A 14,786-nucleotide genomic window follows, 5' to 3' on the forward strand; every position below is an offset into this window, starting at 1 on the left:
TAAACAAAAGGCATGTAGCTCCATAGTGGATGAGCCTCAGATTTTCTGAACACTCCCCCAATCTGCCATTTGAAGGAAGACAGACCAACCAAACTCATGCCACTGGTTGAGGCAGTATTGCTGTCGAGCTGGTTGGGACGCTCCAATAGTAATTTTTGAGAGCGCCACAGTGTTACACTTTCCATCAGAAAAGACACTAAAGTAAACATACACCTTTAATTTGATTGATAATAAATAAGCTTGCATTTTGAGTTGTGCAGTTGTATTACACTTTCCATCTGAATCAACCTACATACGTTGTCTGCATATTTATCTCAGATAAGACGACATATTTTAACAAGAACAAATACACTTCAGCTTTAACACATGGCTTCTTGTGACTTATTGTTTTAATAAACATCAATGGAGGGAAATTAGTTCAGAGACCGAGTGGCGAGAAATTTTTTGTGCTGCAATTTTGTTTTTGTTTTTTGTGATGCAATTTTGTTTTGTTTTTTTTTGCTGCAGTTTTTTGTGTGTGTGCGCTACAGTTTTTTTTTTTTTTGTTTTTGTGCTGGATTTTTGTTTTGTTTTTTGTGCTGCAGTTTTGTTTTTGTGCTGCTGTTTTGTTTTTGGTGCTGCAACTTTGTTTTGTGCTTTTGTTTTGTTTTTTTGTGATGCAGTTTTGTTTTGTTTATGTGCTACAGTTTTGTTTTTGAAACATAGGTTTGTTTTTGTGTTGCAATTTCACATTTTAAACAACCCCTTCAGGAGCTTTGTGTGTGTGTGTGTGTGTGTGTGCGTACAGGTTTGGCTGTACTTGTGAATGCCAAATTTTGGAAAATGTCATCACTAATATAGTGAAACTGGTAGAAAACCCACTAGTGAGGACATTTTAGGTGGTCCTCACTGGTAAAAAAATAATAATAATAAAAGGCTCATAAATCAGCCAAATCATGTTTAGCTTTAAATCTACATATATGCACAGGTTTCTGCAAGGGTTAGGTTTAGGGTTAGGCTTAGGGGATGGAATACAGTGCTGTGACAAAGTATTTACCCACATCCTGATTTCTTTTGTTTTTGTGTACTAAATTGTTTGAAAAATTTAAACAAAAATATAAAACAAATGCAATCTGAGTAAACACAAAATACAGTTTTTAAATGATAATGTTATTTATTGAAGCAAAAAAGTGATCCAATATCAACTGGGCCTGTATGAAAAAGTATTTGCCCCCTTAGTTACTAAATCCCCAAATCTATGAAACTGCATTCATAATGGGGTTCAGCTGGACTAGACACACCCAGGGCTGATTACTGCCAGCCCTGTTCAATCAAATCAACACCTAAATAGAACTTTTTCAGCAGCATGAAGTTCGTTAAAAGGTCTCATCCAGTAGCACAATATGCCATGGTCAAAAGAAATTCCAGAAATTATGAGGAAAAAGGTGATTGAAATACATCAGTCTGGGAAGGGTTACAAAGCTATTTCAAATGCTCTGTGACTCCAAAGAACCAAAGTGAGAGCCATTATCTTCAAATGGAGAAAACTTGGCACAGTAGTGAACCTTCCTAGAAGTGGCTGACCTTCCAAATTTCCTCCAAGAGCACAGCGACGATTCATCCAGGAAGTCACAAAAAAGCTTAGGACAACATCCAAGGAACTGCAGGCCTCTCTCGCATCAATAAAAGTCACTGTTCGTGACTCCACTATCAGAAAGACAATGGCCAAAAATGCCATCCATGGAAAAGTGGCGAGACGAAAACCACTGCTAACCCAGAAGAACATTAAGGCTCATCTGAATTTTGCCAAAATACATCTTGATGATCCTTAAACCTTTTGGGAGAATGTTCTGTGGACTGATGAGTCGAAAGTGAAACTGTTTGGAAGACAGAGGTTACATCTGCCGTAAATCAAACACAGAATTCCACAAAAAGAACATCATACCTACGGTCAAGCATGGTGGTGGTAGTGTGATGGTGTGGGGATGCTTTTGCTGCTTCAGGGCCAGGGCGACTTGCAATAATTGAGGGAAACATGAATTCTGCTCTCTAGCAGAAAATCCTAAAAAATAACATCCGGTCATCAGTCCATGAGTTGAAGCTCAAGCGCAACTGGATTATGCAGCAAGACAATGATCCAAAGCATAGGAGTAAGTCCACCTCTGAATGGCTCAAAAGAAGCTAAATTAAAGTTTTGGAGTGGCCTAGTCAAAGTCCTGACTTGAACCTGATTGAGATGCTGTGGCAGGACCTTAAATGGGCAGTTCATGCTCGAAATCCCCACAATGTGGCTGAATTAAAGCAGTTCTGCAAAAAAGAGTGGGCCAAAATTCCACCACAGTGTTGTGAAAGACTGATCTCCGGTTATCAGAAGCATTTGATTGCAGTTGTTGCTGCTAAAGGTGACACAACCGGCTGTTAAGTTTAATGGGGCAGTTCGTTTTTCACATGGGTGATATAGGTGTTGGATAATTTTTTTTGCTTCAATAAAAAAAAAAAAAAATATATATATATATATATATATATATATATATATATATATATATATATATATATATATATATATATATTTGAAAACTGTATTTTGTGTGTGTATGTGTGTTTGTTTGATGAACAGAGTAGCTGGTTTTCCCCAGTGCATACAGTATTTGCCATGTTGTGTGTTCAGCCCTCAGGGAGAGGGTGGACCAGAGCAGCCAGATGTTCCCGAGCTGTTAGGGGCAAAAAGAGTGAGAGACCGAGGGGGCAGATAGTCACTAGTTTGGGTCACTCTTTGCTTCCCCTCTGTGTGTCTCAGTTTGTAAGTTTAGCTGGAGCACATGGGTCAGGTTTGTAATCACAGCTAGTGATGGTTTTGCTTCAGTTCTTCTTCATTCCTGTTGAAAATCTCAAGCTCTTTTCTCTCTTTCTTTTGTTCAGGTTGGAAACCTGTGTGCCCAGCAGCCTTTGCAGGGTGAGCTGATCCAGAGATGCCAGCAGTTGCAGTCCCGCCTATCCACCCTAAATATAGAGAATGAAGAGGTGACGATCACACATACACAAGCAAACATACTCGTATCCATGCTTCGCAAAACTAGAGGCACTTATAAACAAACCCATACTGTACATAGCTACATGCATGCTTTCGTATACAAATAAACAAACACAAGTAAACTCTTTACCTCTCGCACTCATTGGGATTCATAAGCGTTCATCTCTTCTAGAATTGTGTTCACATTCTGTCTTTCTGTGTATATACTGGAAATGTGTCTTCTAACCTGTCAACCTTCACTTCAAAACACCTCCCAACAAGTGTATTATTGCATTACTACCAATATGTCAGGACTGTAATAGTCATGCTCTGTCTGTCTTTTGCCTTCCTTCAGGTGAAGAAGACGATGGAGGCCACTCTGCAGACCATCCAGGATATGGTGACCATTGAGGACTATGATGTGACCGATTGCTTTCACCACAGTAACTCAATGGAGTCGGTCAAGTCCACTGTGTCTGAATCTTTTATGAGCAAACCCAGTCTGGCCAAGAGACGAGCAAACCAGCAGGAGACAGAACAGTTCTACTTCACGGTATTTTTCTTTAAAATATATATATATATATTTTTTCTCCCCAATTTGGAATGCCCAATTCCCAATGCGCTCTAGGTCCTCGTGGTGACGTAGTGACTCACCTCAATCCGGGTGGCGGAGGACAAATCTCAGTTGCCTCCACGTCTGAGACCATCAATCCGTGCATCTTATAACGTGGCTTGTTGAGCGCGTTACCTTGGAGATGTAGCACATGTGGAGGCTTCACGCTATTCTCTGCGGCATCCACGCACAACTCACCAAGCACCCCATCGAGAGCGAGAACCACATTATAGCGACCACGAGAAGGTTACCCCATGTCACTCTACCCTCCCTAGCAACTGGGCCAATTTGGTTGCTTAGGAGACCTGGCTGGAGTCACTCAGCACGCCCTGGATTCGAACTCGTGACTCCAGGGGTGGTAGTCAGCATCTTTACTTACTTCACAGCAATTGAGATAAAGGGACATCAGTTTAAAGGATAGTTCACCCAAAAATTAAATGATTACTTAATTTTTTATTTTTGGGTGAACTGTCCCTTTAGCACAGGGTCAGAGAGTTAGCAGCAGATGGAGGGTAGGGTTTGGGCTTGGAGCTGGGGGTATGTAGGGATAAAGGAGAAATGGGAAAGGAAGGGTGATGAAGGCAGTGATAAGAGTTTGAATGTTTGAGATACAGCTTAATGTCCTTTCTTTTCAATCAGAGCCTTTTAAGAAACCTTTGATTGAAAAGACAGCAGTTAGCGGTGATTGCAGGACTGCCACAAATGACTGCTGTTCATTGATCTGTCCTTGTTTGTCGTCGACTGAAACAGTGTAACATGTTGTAATTCTCTACTAACACAAATACAGAGAAATTTGTACTCCAGACAGATGCCAAATACCCTTTCTCCATAGACTCTTTTCTTTTAGTGGTGTTTGTTAAGGCAAGCATCACATTACTATAGAGTACAATAGCTGGGTTCCGGAAGTAAAAATCCCATTTATTTATTATTGGGGCCAGTGGTGGCTCAGCGGTTAAGGCTCTGGGTTACTGATCAGAAGATTGGGGGTTCAAGCCCCAGCACTGCAAAGATGCCACTGTTGGGCCCTTGAGCAAGACCCTTGACCCTATCTGCTCCAGGGGCACCATATCATGGCTGACCCTGCACTCTGACCCCAGCTTAGCTGGGATATGTGAAAAAAAGAATTTCACTGTATATGTGCAAATGTAAAATGCATGATAAATAAATACAATTATAATTATTATTATTAACAATATCTTATAAACCCTTCAAGGCCCCGTTGTACTTAATCTAAAATCGAAGAGCAAATGGGTGTGTCGTCATTTCGAAACAAAATCTTGCCAAGACGAAGGTGTTTTTGAGTTCATTTCAGTGGTTCGTAATAGCTCGCCAGAGCAAACTTTCAGGAAAACTTTGTACTGGGTGCTGTTATTAGTGAGCTGATGCAAACTTACCAACATCTGTATGATCGTTCACGTAGAGACATTTTCCAAGAAAATGTCATGTGATTTATTTATTTTGTTAATTAGTCTCCAAAAGGAATCAAATTTACTCAAATACTCTTAAGTGTCCAATTCACTCAGTTGTTTGATATGATGCTTCATTGATATGTCATCTAGAGCCGAAAGCCTGCCCAAAGTAAGATATTCCTTCCATCACCACCTTTTGTCTGTATTCTACCCATTTACACTCTTTTATACACACATATTTGCAGTAGTATCAGTGTCATCATAAATTACAATAACAGAGTGCAAAGTCAAGAACTTCACTGAGTATACCTGGGCCTTTAGGCGGGACTACTGTAAGCTACAAGTTTATTAATCAATTGTGTCTGCTTCTGCTGAATTCAACAGTCTGCGTTATTTCAACTTCATTTTTTTAAGATTTTCAGTTTTGCACCTTTGTCTTTTTGTTCAATTTTCAAAAACGTTTCTGCTTTAAATCAAAGTTTGTTATGTTTTGATTCACCTTGGAGCTGGTTGGTTTGGTTCATGGCTTAAAACTCTTTTATGAAGTACTTATGGAAAAAAAAATGCATGGGAAAAATACTTCCGGAATCAAGAAGGCTGAAAAAGTGCATGGGCACTGACGCGCTCTATTGAACTGCATGCATAAATTATACATCAAATCGTATTGCCTATTGAGGATAGTACTATTCTTTTTCTAAACAGGTGGACTTATGAATTTTTCCTGCCTCTCGTAAAAATGGGAAAAAAATTCCTATACACTTATATTAAAGGTGGGACCTTAGCAACCATCAAGAACACCCTAGCAATTGTATAGCAATGCCCTGGTAACCACCCAGAACACCTTTGCATAATGATGTCCAGTTGTGCACTGGCAAGTACCAGTCACATTTTCTTTAGAAAACGTCCAAATCTAGTTATGTATTTGTAAAGAATGCATTTGCTATTTTTATACTTGTTATTTTGTGTTGTCAACACACACTATGCATAGATACCAGGCATTATATGCTGTAATTTCCATTCACTCTGGCCACAGTCGATCAATGAAAGCACAAGACCCCATCGATTACCTGGAGGTTTTGTTTTTTGTAATTTGATCATGTACGTGTTATTTCAGCGCATCTCATTCCTCCCCCACCATCCAGTTTCACTTTCTATTTTGTTCCCTATGTGCATTCCCTTTCTGTTAGTCTCTTTCCATGCCAAAAGCAATAGTGCATGGCTCCGTGTCTTGGCCCTCCTGCTAGTGTCTGCATTACTGTTATTCCGGTATGGCTGCAATATATGATGGATGATCTTGTAAGCATCTGTCAGCCCTGCTCCTCTGCGATTCAGGTTTTTCCCCATCCATTCTCCCCATCCCTCTTTCTGTCTCTCTGCTGTCAGGTTTCCATCAGGTCAGGGTTCTTGCCCCCAAAGAGCATAATCTATTAAAGCGCATAGATCCAGGGCTGCCCTGTGCTGCAGTGGATCAGAAATTAATGTTTATGCCAACAAGATGTATAGTCTAAAGACCACACTGCAAATTGAAAGGGATAGAGGAAGGATTTTTTGCCAGGGTGGAGAAAAGGTACAAAGATTGATTGTGGGTTCACTTAATAGCCATCCAAGTGAAATTCTTTGCAGTGTTTGTTCATAAGTGTGTAAGATGATGATCTAGCAGTTATACTTTAGCGTGAACTCCTGTTTTATATTCTCTGTTTCAGAAACTGAAGGAGTTTCTTGAGGGCAGGAACCTCATCACCAAGCTACAGGCTAAACATGACCTGATTCAGAAGACTCTGGGAGAAAGTGAGTTATCTTATTGTGTGATGCATGTGTGTTTCTTTAGCTAACAGAATTGTCTCCAGCCTTTCATAAAACAGTTGCTGCTGTCCTCTGGGCCCTACCATGATCTTATCCACTCACTTATTTGCAGGCCAGGAGGGTGGAGGTCAAAGGTCATATGCTTTGCACAGACTACTACAATACAAAATGCGATATGGAGAAATTAGTTTGTTTGTGTGTGTATGTTTAAGAGAGCAACAGGGTTTTCCTGATCTGTGTATTTCAGTCTGATATATCTCCTACATTCATCCCTTAAGAATGAACTGAACTGTCAGCCAGTCAGTTTGGACTCCATTGAAGAGCAGGAAGTGAAGTTGAGAGACTCTGACTGATAGCACAGATGATTATGAAGGTGTAGGGCTTTACTGGTTGTTTAGATCAGTGTTACTATCAGAAATAATTAATAATTATTTCTGTAGTTATTAATCAATATTTAAATTAATTAATTGGATCTAACTCATTAAAACCTCATATGGGACTCCAGTAAATGTAGTGTGCTACGTTTAGGAGCAAGTTTGGTTATTAGCAATAATTAATAATTATCAAAGATAATTATTAATTATTAAAATCAATAGAACATTGATGAGAATCAATGTTAGCTTTTTTTTAATCCTTTAAATCAACAGTTATCAAAGATAATCGTTAATTGTTAACGTCGATGAAACATTAATTAAAATTAACACTAGCTTATTGATCATTCAAATTCAATCAAAGATAATTATCAATTATCAAAAATCAATAGAATATTAATAAGGATTAACATTGACGGGGCACCACCCTGAAATCAGGGACTAATAACCGAATAGTAAAACAGTCTCAATATTAGATTGTTTTCTTAGGAAAATCGACATCCGAAGAATATCGATTTTCGGGAAAAAAAAACAATGAATGAAGGTTTGAAGCCGAGCACTGACATCCCGTCAGCATGACACAGGCGTATGCAAAACAAACCAAAACACTTCTCTTTGTAATATAAACAAAGTTTATTTATGCAGTAATATCAATTAATAATTAATACAATGCAGTCAATAAACTTCCGACTTACAACTACAAACTAAACAGTGATATGATTACATATGGAAATAAAAATAATTCTATAACACATAAGGTGTGTGTGTGACAGTGTGTGTGTGTGTGTGTGTGTGTGTCAGTGTGGTTAGTGAGAGAGAGAGAGAGAGAGAGAGATGATTCAGTGACAGCCCGAAAGCTGATTTCACGATAGCTGGAGATAAAGCAGCCGTGTTCATCACTCAGAGACGCGGTTTTACGAGCGGGGCTCGTAAAAGTCCTGTGTTATTTGACTCTTTAATGGATGAACTCAGTTGCTGTCTCACCCGCGATGGCGAAAATGCACAACAGTCCAATTTGGTTGGACCACAATACAGCAAAACAAATTTGTGATAATTAATACCCTGAGTATTAATAATGAACGGACATGGCGGTCCGTAAACTGTACAAGCAAAAACCTTCAAACACAAGAATAACACACTATAATATTCTATGTCTGCCCAGACGTAACCTCTTACTTGAATCACATGAGGACACAGGTAGAATGTGTTTTCCTCCGTCCTTTAACTTTGACCCGGTTCCTTGAGGCTCGTGTGATGACGAGAGGTCGTTTCCTCGCGCTGTCGGCGGGCGGTACGGCTGTTGATTGTTGGCGGCGGGTACGGCTGTTGATTGTCGGCGGGCGGTACGGCTGTTGATTCTCGGCGGGCTGGCAGAGAACTCAGAAATGTCGACTTGATTGAAGATGGAAGAGAAATCTTTAATCTCTTCACTTCTGTAGGCCAACGGATGAAGATGCAAATTGCTCGGCGGTCTCCTTCGGATCCGTTAGAGTGTTCGGTTGAACACAGAGTAATCTTAGCTTGTCCAGCGAGATGGAGATTGTATGGCTACAGTTTCAAGTCGGACATTACTTCCTTATGCCACGAGGCTGCACCGGAGAGCAGCAAAAAGCTACGTCCGTATTCGGTGAACTAAGTCGCTGGAAGCCACTTTGGAAGCATTTCAGAATTATTTGAAGTCCTGATGATGTCATGTTTGAGGGACGTTCTGTTGTGTGCCTCATCCAATAGGAGTTGAGAGCTCGATCCTTTAGAGGGCAAGGCTTCATGGATTTGTAGTCTGTTTTGGACTCCCTTTGTTTGATTTTGGTGTGATTTTTATCAGTAAGATTTACGACTTATAAGGTGGGGGCTTAAGTTATGTTTTTACGACTGTGTTAGGCCTGCCTTTGTTTTCTATCTGAATACATGAGGCCCAACAAAGAGTGTGATGGATTCGATGAGAGAGTAATGGCATTGATATTATCAAGGGATAACGAAACTCTAGCGGACTGAAAGATGAGCACATATCCATAGCGATACATTTTATTTGTAGTACCTGAAGTATACATTTTGTGTGCATTATCTTAGTCATCTGGAATGTTCAGACTGAATGCGTATTTGCATCTAGCAAAAAAAAAAAAGAAAGCAAGATGTAACTAATCAAACAGAATGCAGGTGTCTCGAGATGCCTTTCTTAAAGTTCTTTAAACTTGACAAGGCGCCTTAAAAACGCAGCGCTCATATGCAAAATGTAAAAAAAAAAAAAAAACGAGATGTGGCACAACAGTTTAACATGTCTGTCTAGTGCGTGTTTACATAGAAAAACAACCCAAAACATCACTTTAATGTTTAGGATTTCTTATGGTTGTTTGCTTATATCTGTTAAATATAGTTAATTTAGTTTTCAGTTTATTTAGTTTTCATTTTAGTTTTAGTTTTAATATTTTAGTGTTACGATCTAGTATTAACATTATCTGGTGCCATTTTCATGTTAATGAAGGCAGGTTGTAATGGTTTCAAATTTTGTAATATTCTCGTTTCAAAAATAACAATTAATTAGTGGTCATTTTCATTTCATTTCAGTTAGTTTTTAAAGGAATATTCTGGGTTCAATCTCAAACTCAATCAACAGCATTTGTGGCATAATATTGATTAATTTTGACGTGTCCCTCCTTTTCTTTAAAAAAAGCAAATATCGAGGTTACAGTGAGGCACTTATAATGAAAGTGAATAGGGGCCAATTTTTGTACGTTAAAATACTAACTTTTTCAAAAGTATACCCGCAAGACATAAGCAATATCGGTGTTAACATGATTTAAGTGTGATAAAATCACTTTTCTGTGTAAAGTTATGGCCAATTTTACAACTTCGTTACCATGACGATGTGATGTCAACAAACCCTAAAATGACTGTAAAAATGACGATTTAAACAACTTTACAGCTCAAATAATACATGAGTTTTAACAGAAGAATTAATTTAAGTGCTTTTATAAAATTATAAGCTCCACATTTCTGCCTTTTAAACCCTCCAAAAATTGGCCCCATTCACTTCATAGCAAGTGCTTCACTGTAAGCTCAGATTTAGCTTTTTTTTAAAGAAAAGAAGGGACGATTCGAAATAAATTTTTGTAGTAATCAATATTATGCCACAAATGCTGTCGATTGAGCTTAACTTGTAAGGAGCCCGGAAAATTCCTTTTAAGTCATGAAAATGAATTTTTGTTCAGTTTTTTCCTATCATGTTATGTTATGTCAGGAAACAAATGTTTTCATTTCATTTTTTTGTTTAGTTTAGCATTCATTTACAATAATAGCACTGCTGTGCTGTCATGAGGAAAATAGCACACCATGATGTCACTTAATTGTTTTCCCTCTATGCACATGTTTGGCAGGGGGGTGTGTGTGTGTGTGTGTTCAGAGGGGAATTTAACAGAAGCTGCTAGGGGCCATTTGGATATGGGGTCACGTCCCACAGGAAGGTCCTCCGTAACAGTAAAGACAAGGATAGGGAAGAGAGTTTTACTCCCAGAGGAAACCGTCCAGCTGTGGCCACGTCATCATACACACAGCCTTTCTCTATCTGTATATCTTTTCAGTAGTGTCTGTATTCAGACTGCTTCATATTTTTGAGCCAATTTGGTTTTGAACTTCCAAAAATGTCAATTGTATCCCAGACGGCACATCTCCAAGATGTCTATTTAACAGCATTTCACTAGAATGTTCAGATTCTAGTTTTTATGGTCTAATATCTGATAAACATCTTTATAAAAGAAAGAGAAGATTTACATACATTCTACATTATATTTGTCTCAAAGACTTCTGCTGAATGTCCTTTTGACATCAGAGACGAAACGTTTGAAGACAAATTGCAGATGAGCAAACACATCTTCTTGATGAAAACACACACATCAAATAGATGTCTGGGTGATGTACTGTACATGTGCTGTATGGGACCTTTGAATATTAAATTGCACATTTATTGTAGGTAAAACAAAATGTTAGTCAAATACAGTTAACCAAAAAATCACCCATTTACATGTATAAATTTGGTCAATCAAGTCGCACTTTTAGCAAATCATTTACTTTAAACTAAACTAGTTTCCATCTACTTTTCACGGTGTTTTGTTATCGACTAAGTGAAAATGTGTTAAAAAACAATGTTTGCAAAATTTGCCATCTTCTGCTTGTTTCCATTCAAATGGCCTTTTTGTCGATAAAAATGGTGTGCGTGATGATGTCACGCTGAAAAAAAAAACTTTGTCGCATAAGTTGTGGTTTATCGCAAAAAATCTATGCCCTTAAGCCGTTTCCATACAGAAATGTGTGTATATCGCTAATTGTGTACCTTTCGCCTCCCAGATGTCCCTAACCCCCCCCCACACACACATATTTATTGACATTTTAATTTCACAGATAAAAGCAATCAGAAGATGAGGAATTGCAATCAAAAGGGGACAGTTGCCCTTCTGATGTGACTGTAATATTGGCCATGATGTTGCGCCTATCGCAGGTTGCCACCAGTTCCGACCCGAAAGCGAATCGTAATTGCCCTGTTCAAGCTGGCAACCTGCACCAAGTAGTGGGGGAAACTTTAGTAGGTCTTAGTAGGACCATCCGTCGATGTGTATACATACGTATGCTGTGTGCACAGCTATTAAAGAAAAATTGATGCAGTGTAATATCAGGGTTTACATATATGATACATTCCTGATATCCAATAGGCTATTTTGAACAATCATCTAATCTAAAGCATTGCCATCGCAACTGCATTATGTGCCGCATATTTATTCAGTAACTTTTAATGACCAACTGAACGTAAATTAATTTTAGCGTCATAATGCAATTTATATTTTCTGAAGAAGCTCAGCAAAATGTAATAAACATCATATATTAGTTTGGATTTCGAACCTGGGCCTGCTTGCACGCTAGACAAAAGCTTTACCACCAGACATGACGTCTTATAATCTTAAAGAACTACGAAGTTGTTTAAAAATATTTGTTTTTTTCCACTGATGAACTCATATCTAGCCTAGGGCACCAAGTGAGCCAGGACTGCCACTGGTGCTCCCTCAAAAAAAAAAAAAAAAAAATGAATAAATAATAATAATTGGTGCATGATGCCCCAGTTTCTCTCTTCTCTGTTTTTTTTTTTTCCTCCCTTTCTTTCTCTCTAACTCTACTGTATCTTTCCCTCACCAGGTCAGAAGACTGACTACTGCCTTGCCAGGTGAGTGCCGTGGAAAACAAACTCCACTAACCCAAATAAGATGCAAAGCATTTACTCACAAGGCCTTAATTTAGCACGCATACAGATGTTTGAGGGCCGTTTAAAGATGAATATCTGGTCTAGACATATTCATCTTTTATTCACATCGTTATTTATTGAGGCTGAGGGTAATTATTCTCAGGTTATTATGCAGTATGGAAATGGGAACAGACCTTCAAACAAGAGTTCATAGAATGGACACAAAAAAAGCGCTCTCAAAACAAATACTAGTGTGTGTGTGTGTCTGTGTTTAAGGCCTGTATATTAAAATAGGACCCTTCTCTGGAGGGTAATTTTTGCTGGTCTAATGGCCACAGGCGGTTTGTGGATTGAATGTGGAGGAAAATTAGAGCAGTTTGAGGGAAAATTATCCACCGTAATGACAGAGCTTCCCACTCACCACACCCCCCCCCCCCCATCTCTCTCCCTCTTTTTCATGCCGATCAGCGGACGGAGGAACTCCACTGTGCGAAAACAGGTAATTACACCACTAAATGGGACATCTGCATGTTTGTATGATTGTGTGTATATTTGCATGTTTTCTTGCCATGAACATGTACAGTTGTTGTTTTTTTTTCTGTGGGTGTCTAGGATAATTGAGCATGAGGAACAAAGAGTATTGATGATTTGTCTCTTCATTTAACAAAGCTCTTCTTGGGAATATTTAGAATATTTAGAATATTTAGAGATATATATATATATATACACTCACACTCACCGAGCACTTTATTAGGAACACTATGGTCCTAATAAAGTGCCCAGCGTGGTCTTCTGCTGTTGTAGCCCATCCGCCTCAACATTCGACGTGTTGTGCATTCTGAGATGCTGTTCTGCTTACTACAATTGTACAGAGTGGTTATCTGAGTTACCATAGCCTTTCTGTCAGCTCGAACCAGTCTGGCCATTCTCTGTTGAACTCTCTCATCAACAAGCCGTTTCCGTCCGCAGAACTGACACTCACTGGATGTTTTTGCCACCATTCTGAGTAAATTCTAGAAACTGTTGTGCGTGAAAATCCCAGGAGATCAGCAATTACAGAAATACTCAAACCAGCCCGTCTGGCACCAACAATCATGCCAGATCATGTTTTTCCCCATTCTGATGGTTGATGTGAATATTAACTGAAGCTCCTGACCCGTAATGATTTGTATCATTTCTCTCTGTGACACTCGCCTAAGCCAGTGATTGTGAGCGTGACCTCCACACAGCTAGGTTCAGGTCATATGTGGCCATATGTAGCCATTTCCTGTTCACTCGAATAAACAAAAGGAAGCTGTGGAGAGAAGCTGTCTCCTAGCAACAGTTGCCCCATTCCCCCGTGGCTCAAACTGGGCAGCTTTTTCATCCCTCCTAAATTCTAATGCCGGCTTCCCTCTACAAATATTATTATTATTATTATTATGTGAATCCTGTAAAGAGAAAGGTTTCCTGTGCTGCAAAATGTCCAGGGACTCCCCCCTTCCACCACCTACCCAGACCTGCATATTTTCTCCTTCATTTTACAACCTCTATTTTTTTTCCTCCCTCCCTCTCATAGGAGTCTATCCAATTTATTCCCCTGATGGTGGAGAGTTGTATTCGCTTCATCAGTCGACATGGTGAGCTCCCTCACTCTCTTTCTCTCTCTCTGTTCCTCTCTCTCTTCCTTTTTTTCCCTTGCCAAATCTATTCCATTATTTCTATTATTAACCTCTGGTCTTGGCACAGAAAAATAACTGGATTCAATGTTCAAACTTCACTAATTGCTCTGTTCCAAAACCTAGTGAGCTGCCTTGCTGCCTACTGCCTACTTAATCTGCTCTGAAGCGCAACTGCATCAGAAACAATAGAAAATCCACACAGACTTTCTCTCTGTACACTGTGTCCATAATGTCATGCATGTGCCTGTACAGGTCTCCATCACGAGGGCATATTCAGAGTCTCTGGCTCCCAGGTGGAAGTCAATGACATTAAGAATGCCTTCGAGAGAGGTGAGTCAGCTAAGACTTCCTTTACCTCGTTGTCTTTTCCTGTTTTTCAAATCAAGACTGTGCCCTGCATTATTAAAAGGCTCAGTCACTGTCTTTTCCATTTGTGCTGAGTATGATGATCTCTCTCTTTGTGTCTTAGGTGAGGACCCACTGGCTGGGGACCAGAATGATCATGATATGGACTCCATCGCTGGAGTCTTAAAGCTGTATTTCAGAGGCCTGGAAAACGCCCTCTTTCCAAAAGAAGTCTTCCATGACCTCATGTCATGTGTCTGTGAGTGTCCGCTTTATATCCTACACCCACAGCACACGTGCAAACCGCAAATCAGGCTTTCCATATGAGAAAATTGAGGAGTTATTGTCTTAAATGAACTAATTTCTTG

General features: G+C 39.3%; 1 protein-coding gene across 3 annotated transcripts in view; it reads left to right on the forward strand.

Annotated features, from left to right (window-relative positions):
* Positions 1 to 14,786, forward strand: part of LOC127428277 (SLIT-ROBO Rho GTPase-activating protein 2-like) — a 184,231-nt gene that overhangs the window by 148,615 nt on the left and 20,830 nt on the right. For all 3 annotated transcript variants that reach the window (XM_051676516.1, XM_051676517.1, XM_051676518.1), the window contains exons 9-16: positions 2,899 to 3,000; positions 3,345 to 3,542; positions 6,715 to 6,799; positions 12,367 to 12,394; positions 12,881 to 12,911; positions 13,971 to 14,031; positions 14,326 to 14,403; positions 14,543 to 14,677. In XM_051676516.1, coding sequence (XP_051532476.1) covers positions 2,899 to 3,000; positions 3,345 to 3,542; positions 6,715 to 6,799; positions 12,367 to 12,394; positions 12,881 to 12,911; positions 13,971 to 14,031; positions 14,326 to 14,403; positions 14,543 to 14,677 — 718 coding nt within the window. The remainder of the gene's footprint in view (positions 1 to 2,898; positions 3,001 to 3,344; positions 3,543 to 6,714; positions 6,800 to 12,366; positions 12,395 to 12,880; positions 12,912 to 13,970; positions 14,032 to 14,325; positions 14,404 to 14,542; positions 14,678 to 14,786) is intronic.

Source organism: Myxocyprinus asiaticus, chromosome 37 (genome assembly GCF_019703515.2).
Source record: "Myxocyprinus asiaticus isolate MX2 ecotype Aquarium Trade chromosome 37, UBuf_Myxa_2, whole genome shotgun sequence".
NCBI lineage: Eukaryota > Metazoa > Chordata > Actinopteri > Cypriniformes > Catostomidae > Myxocyprinus > Myxocyprinus asiaticus.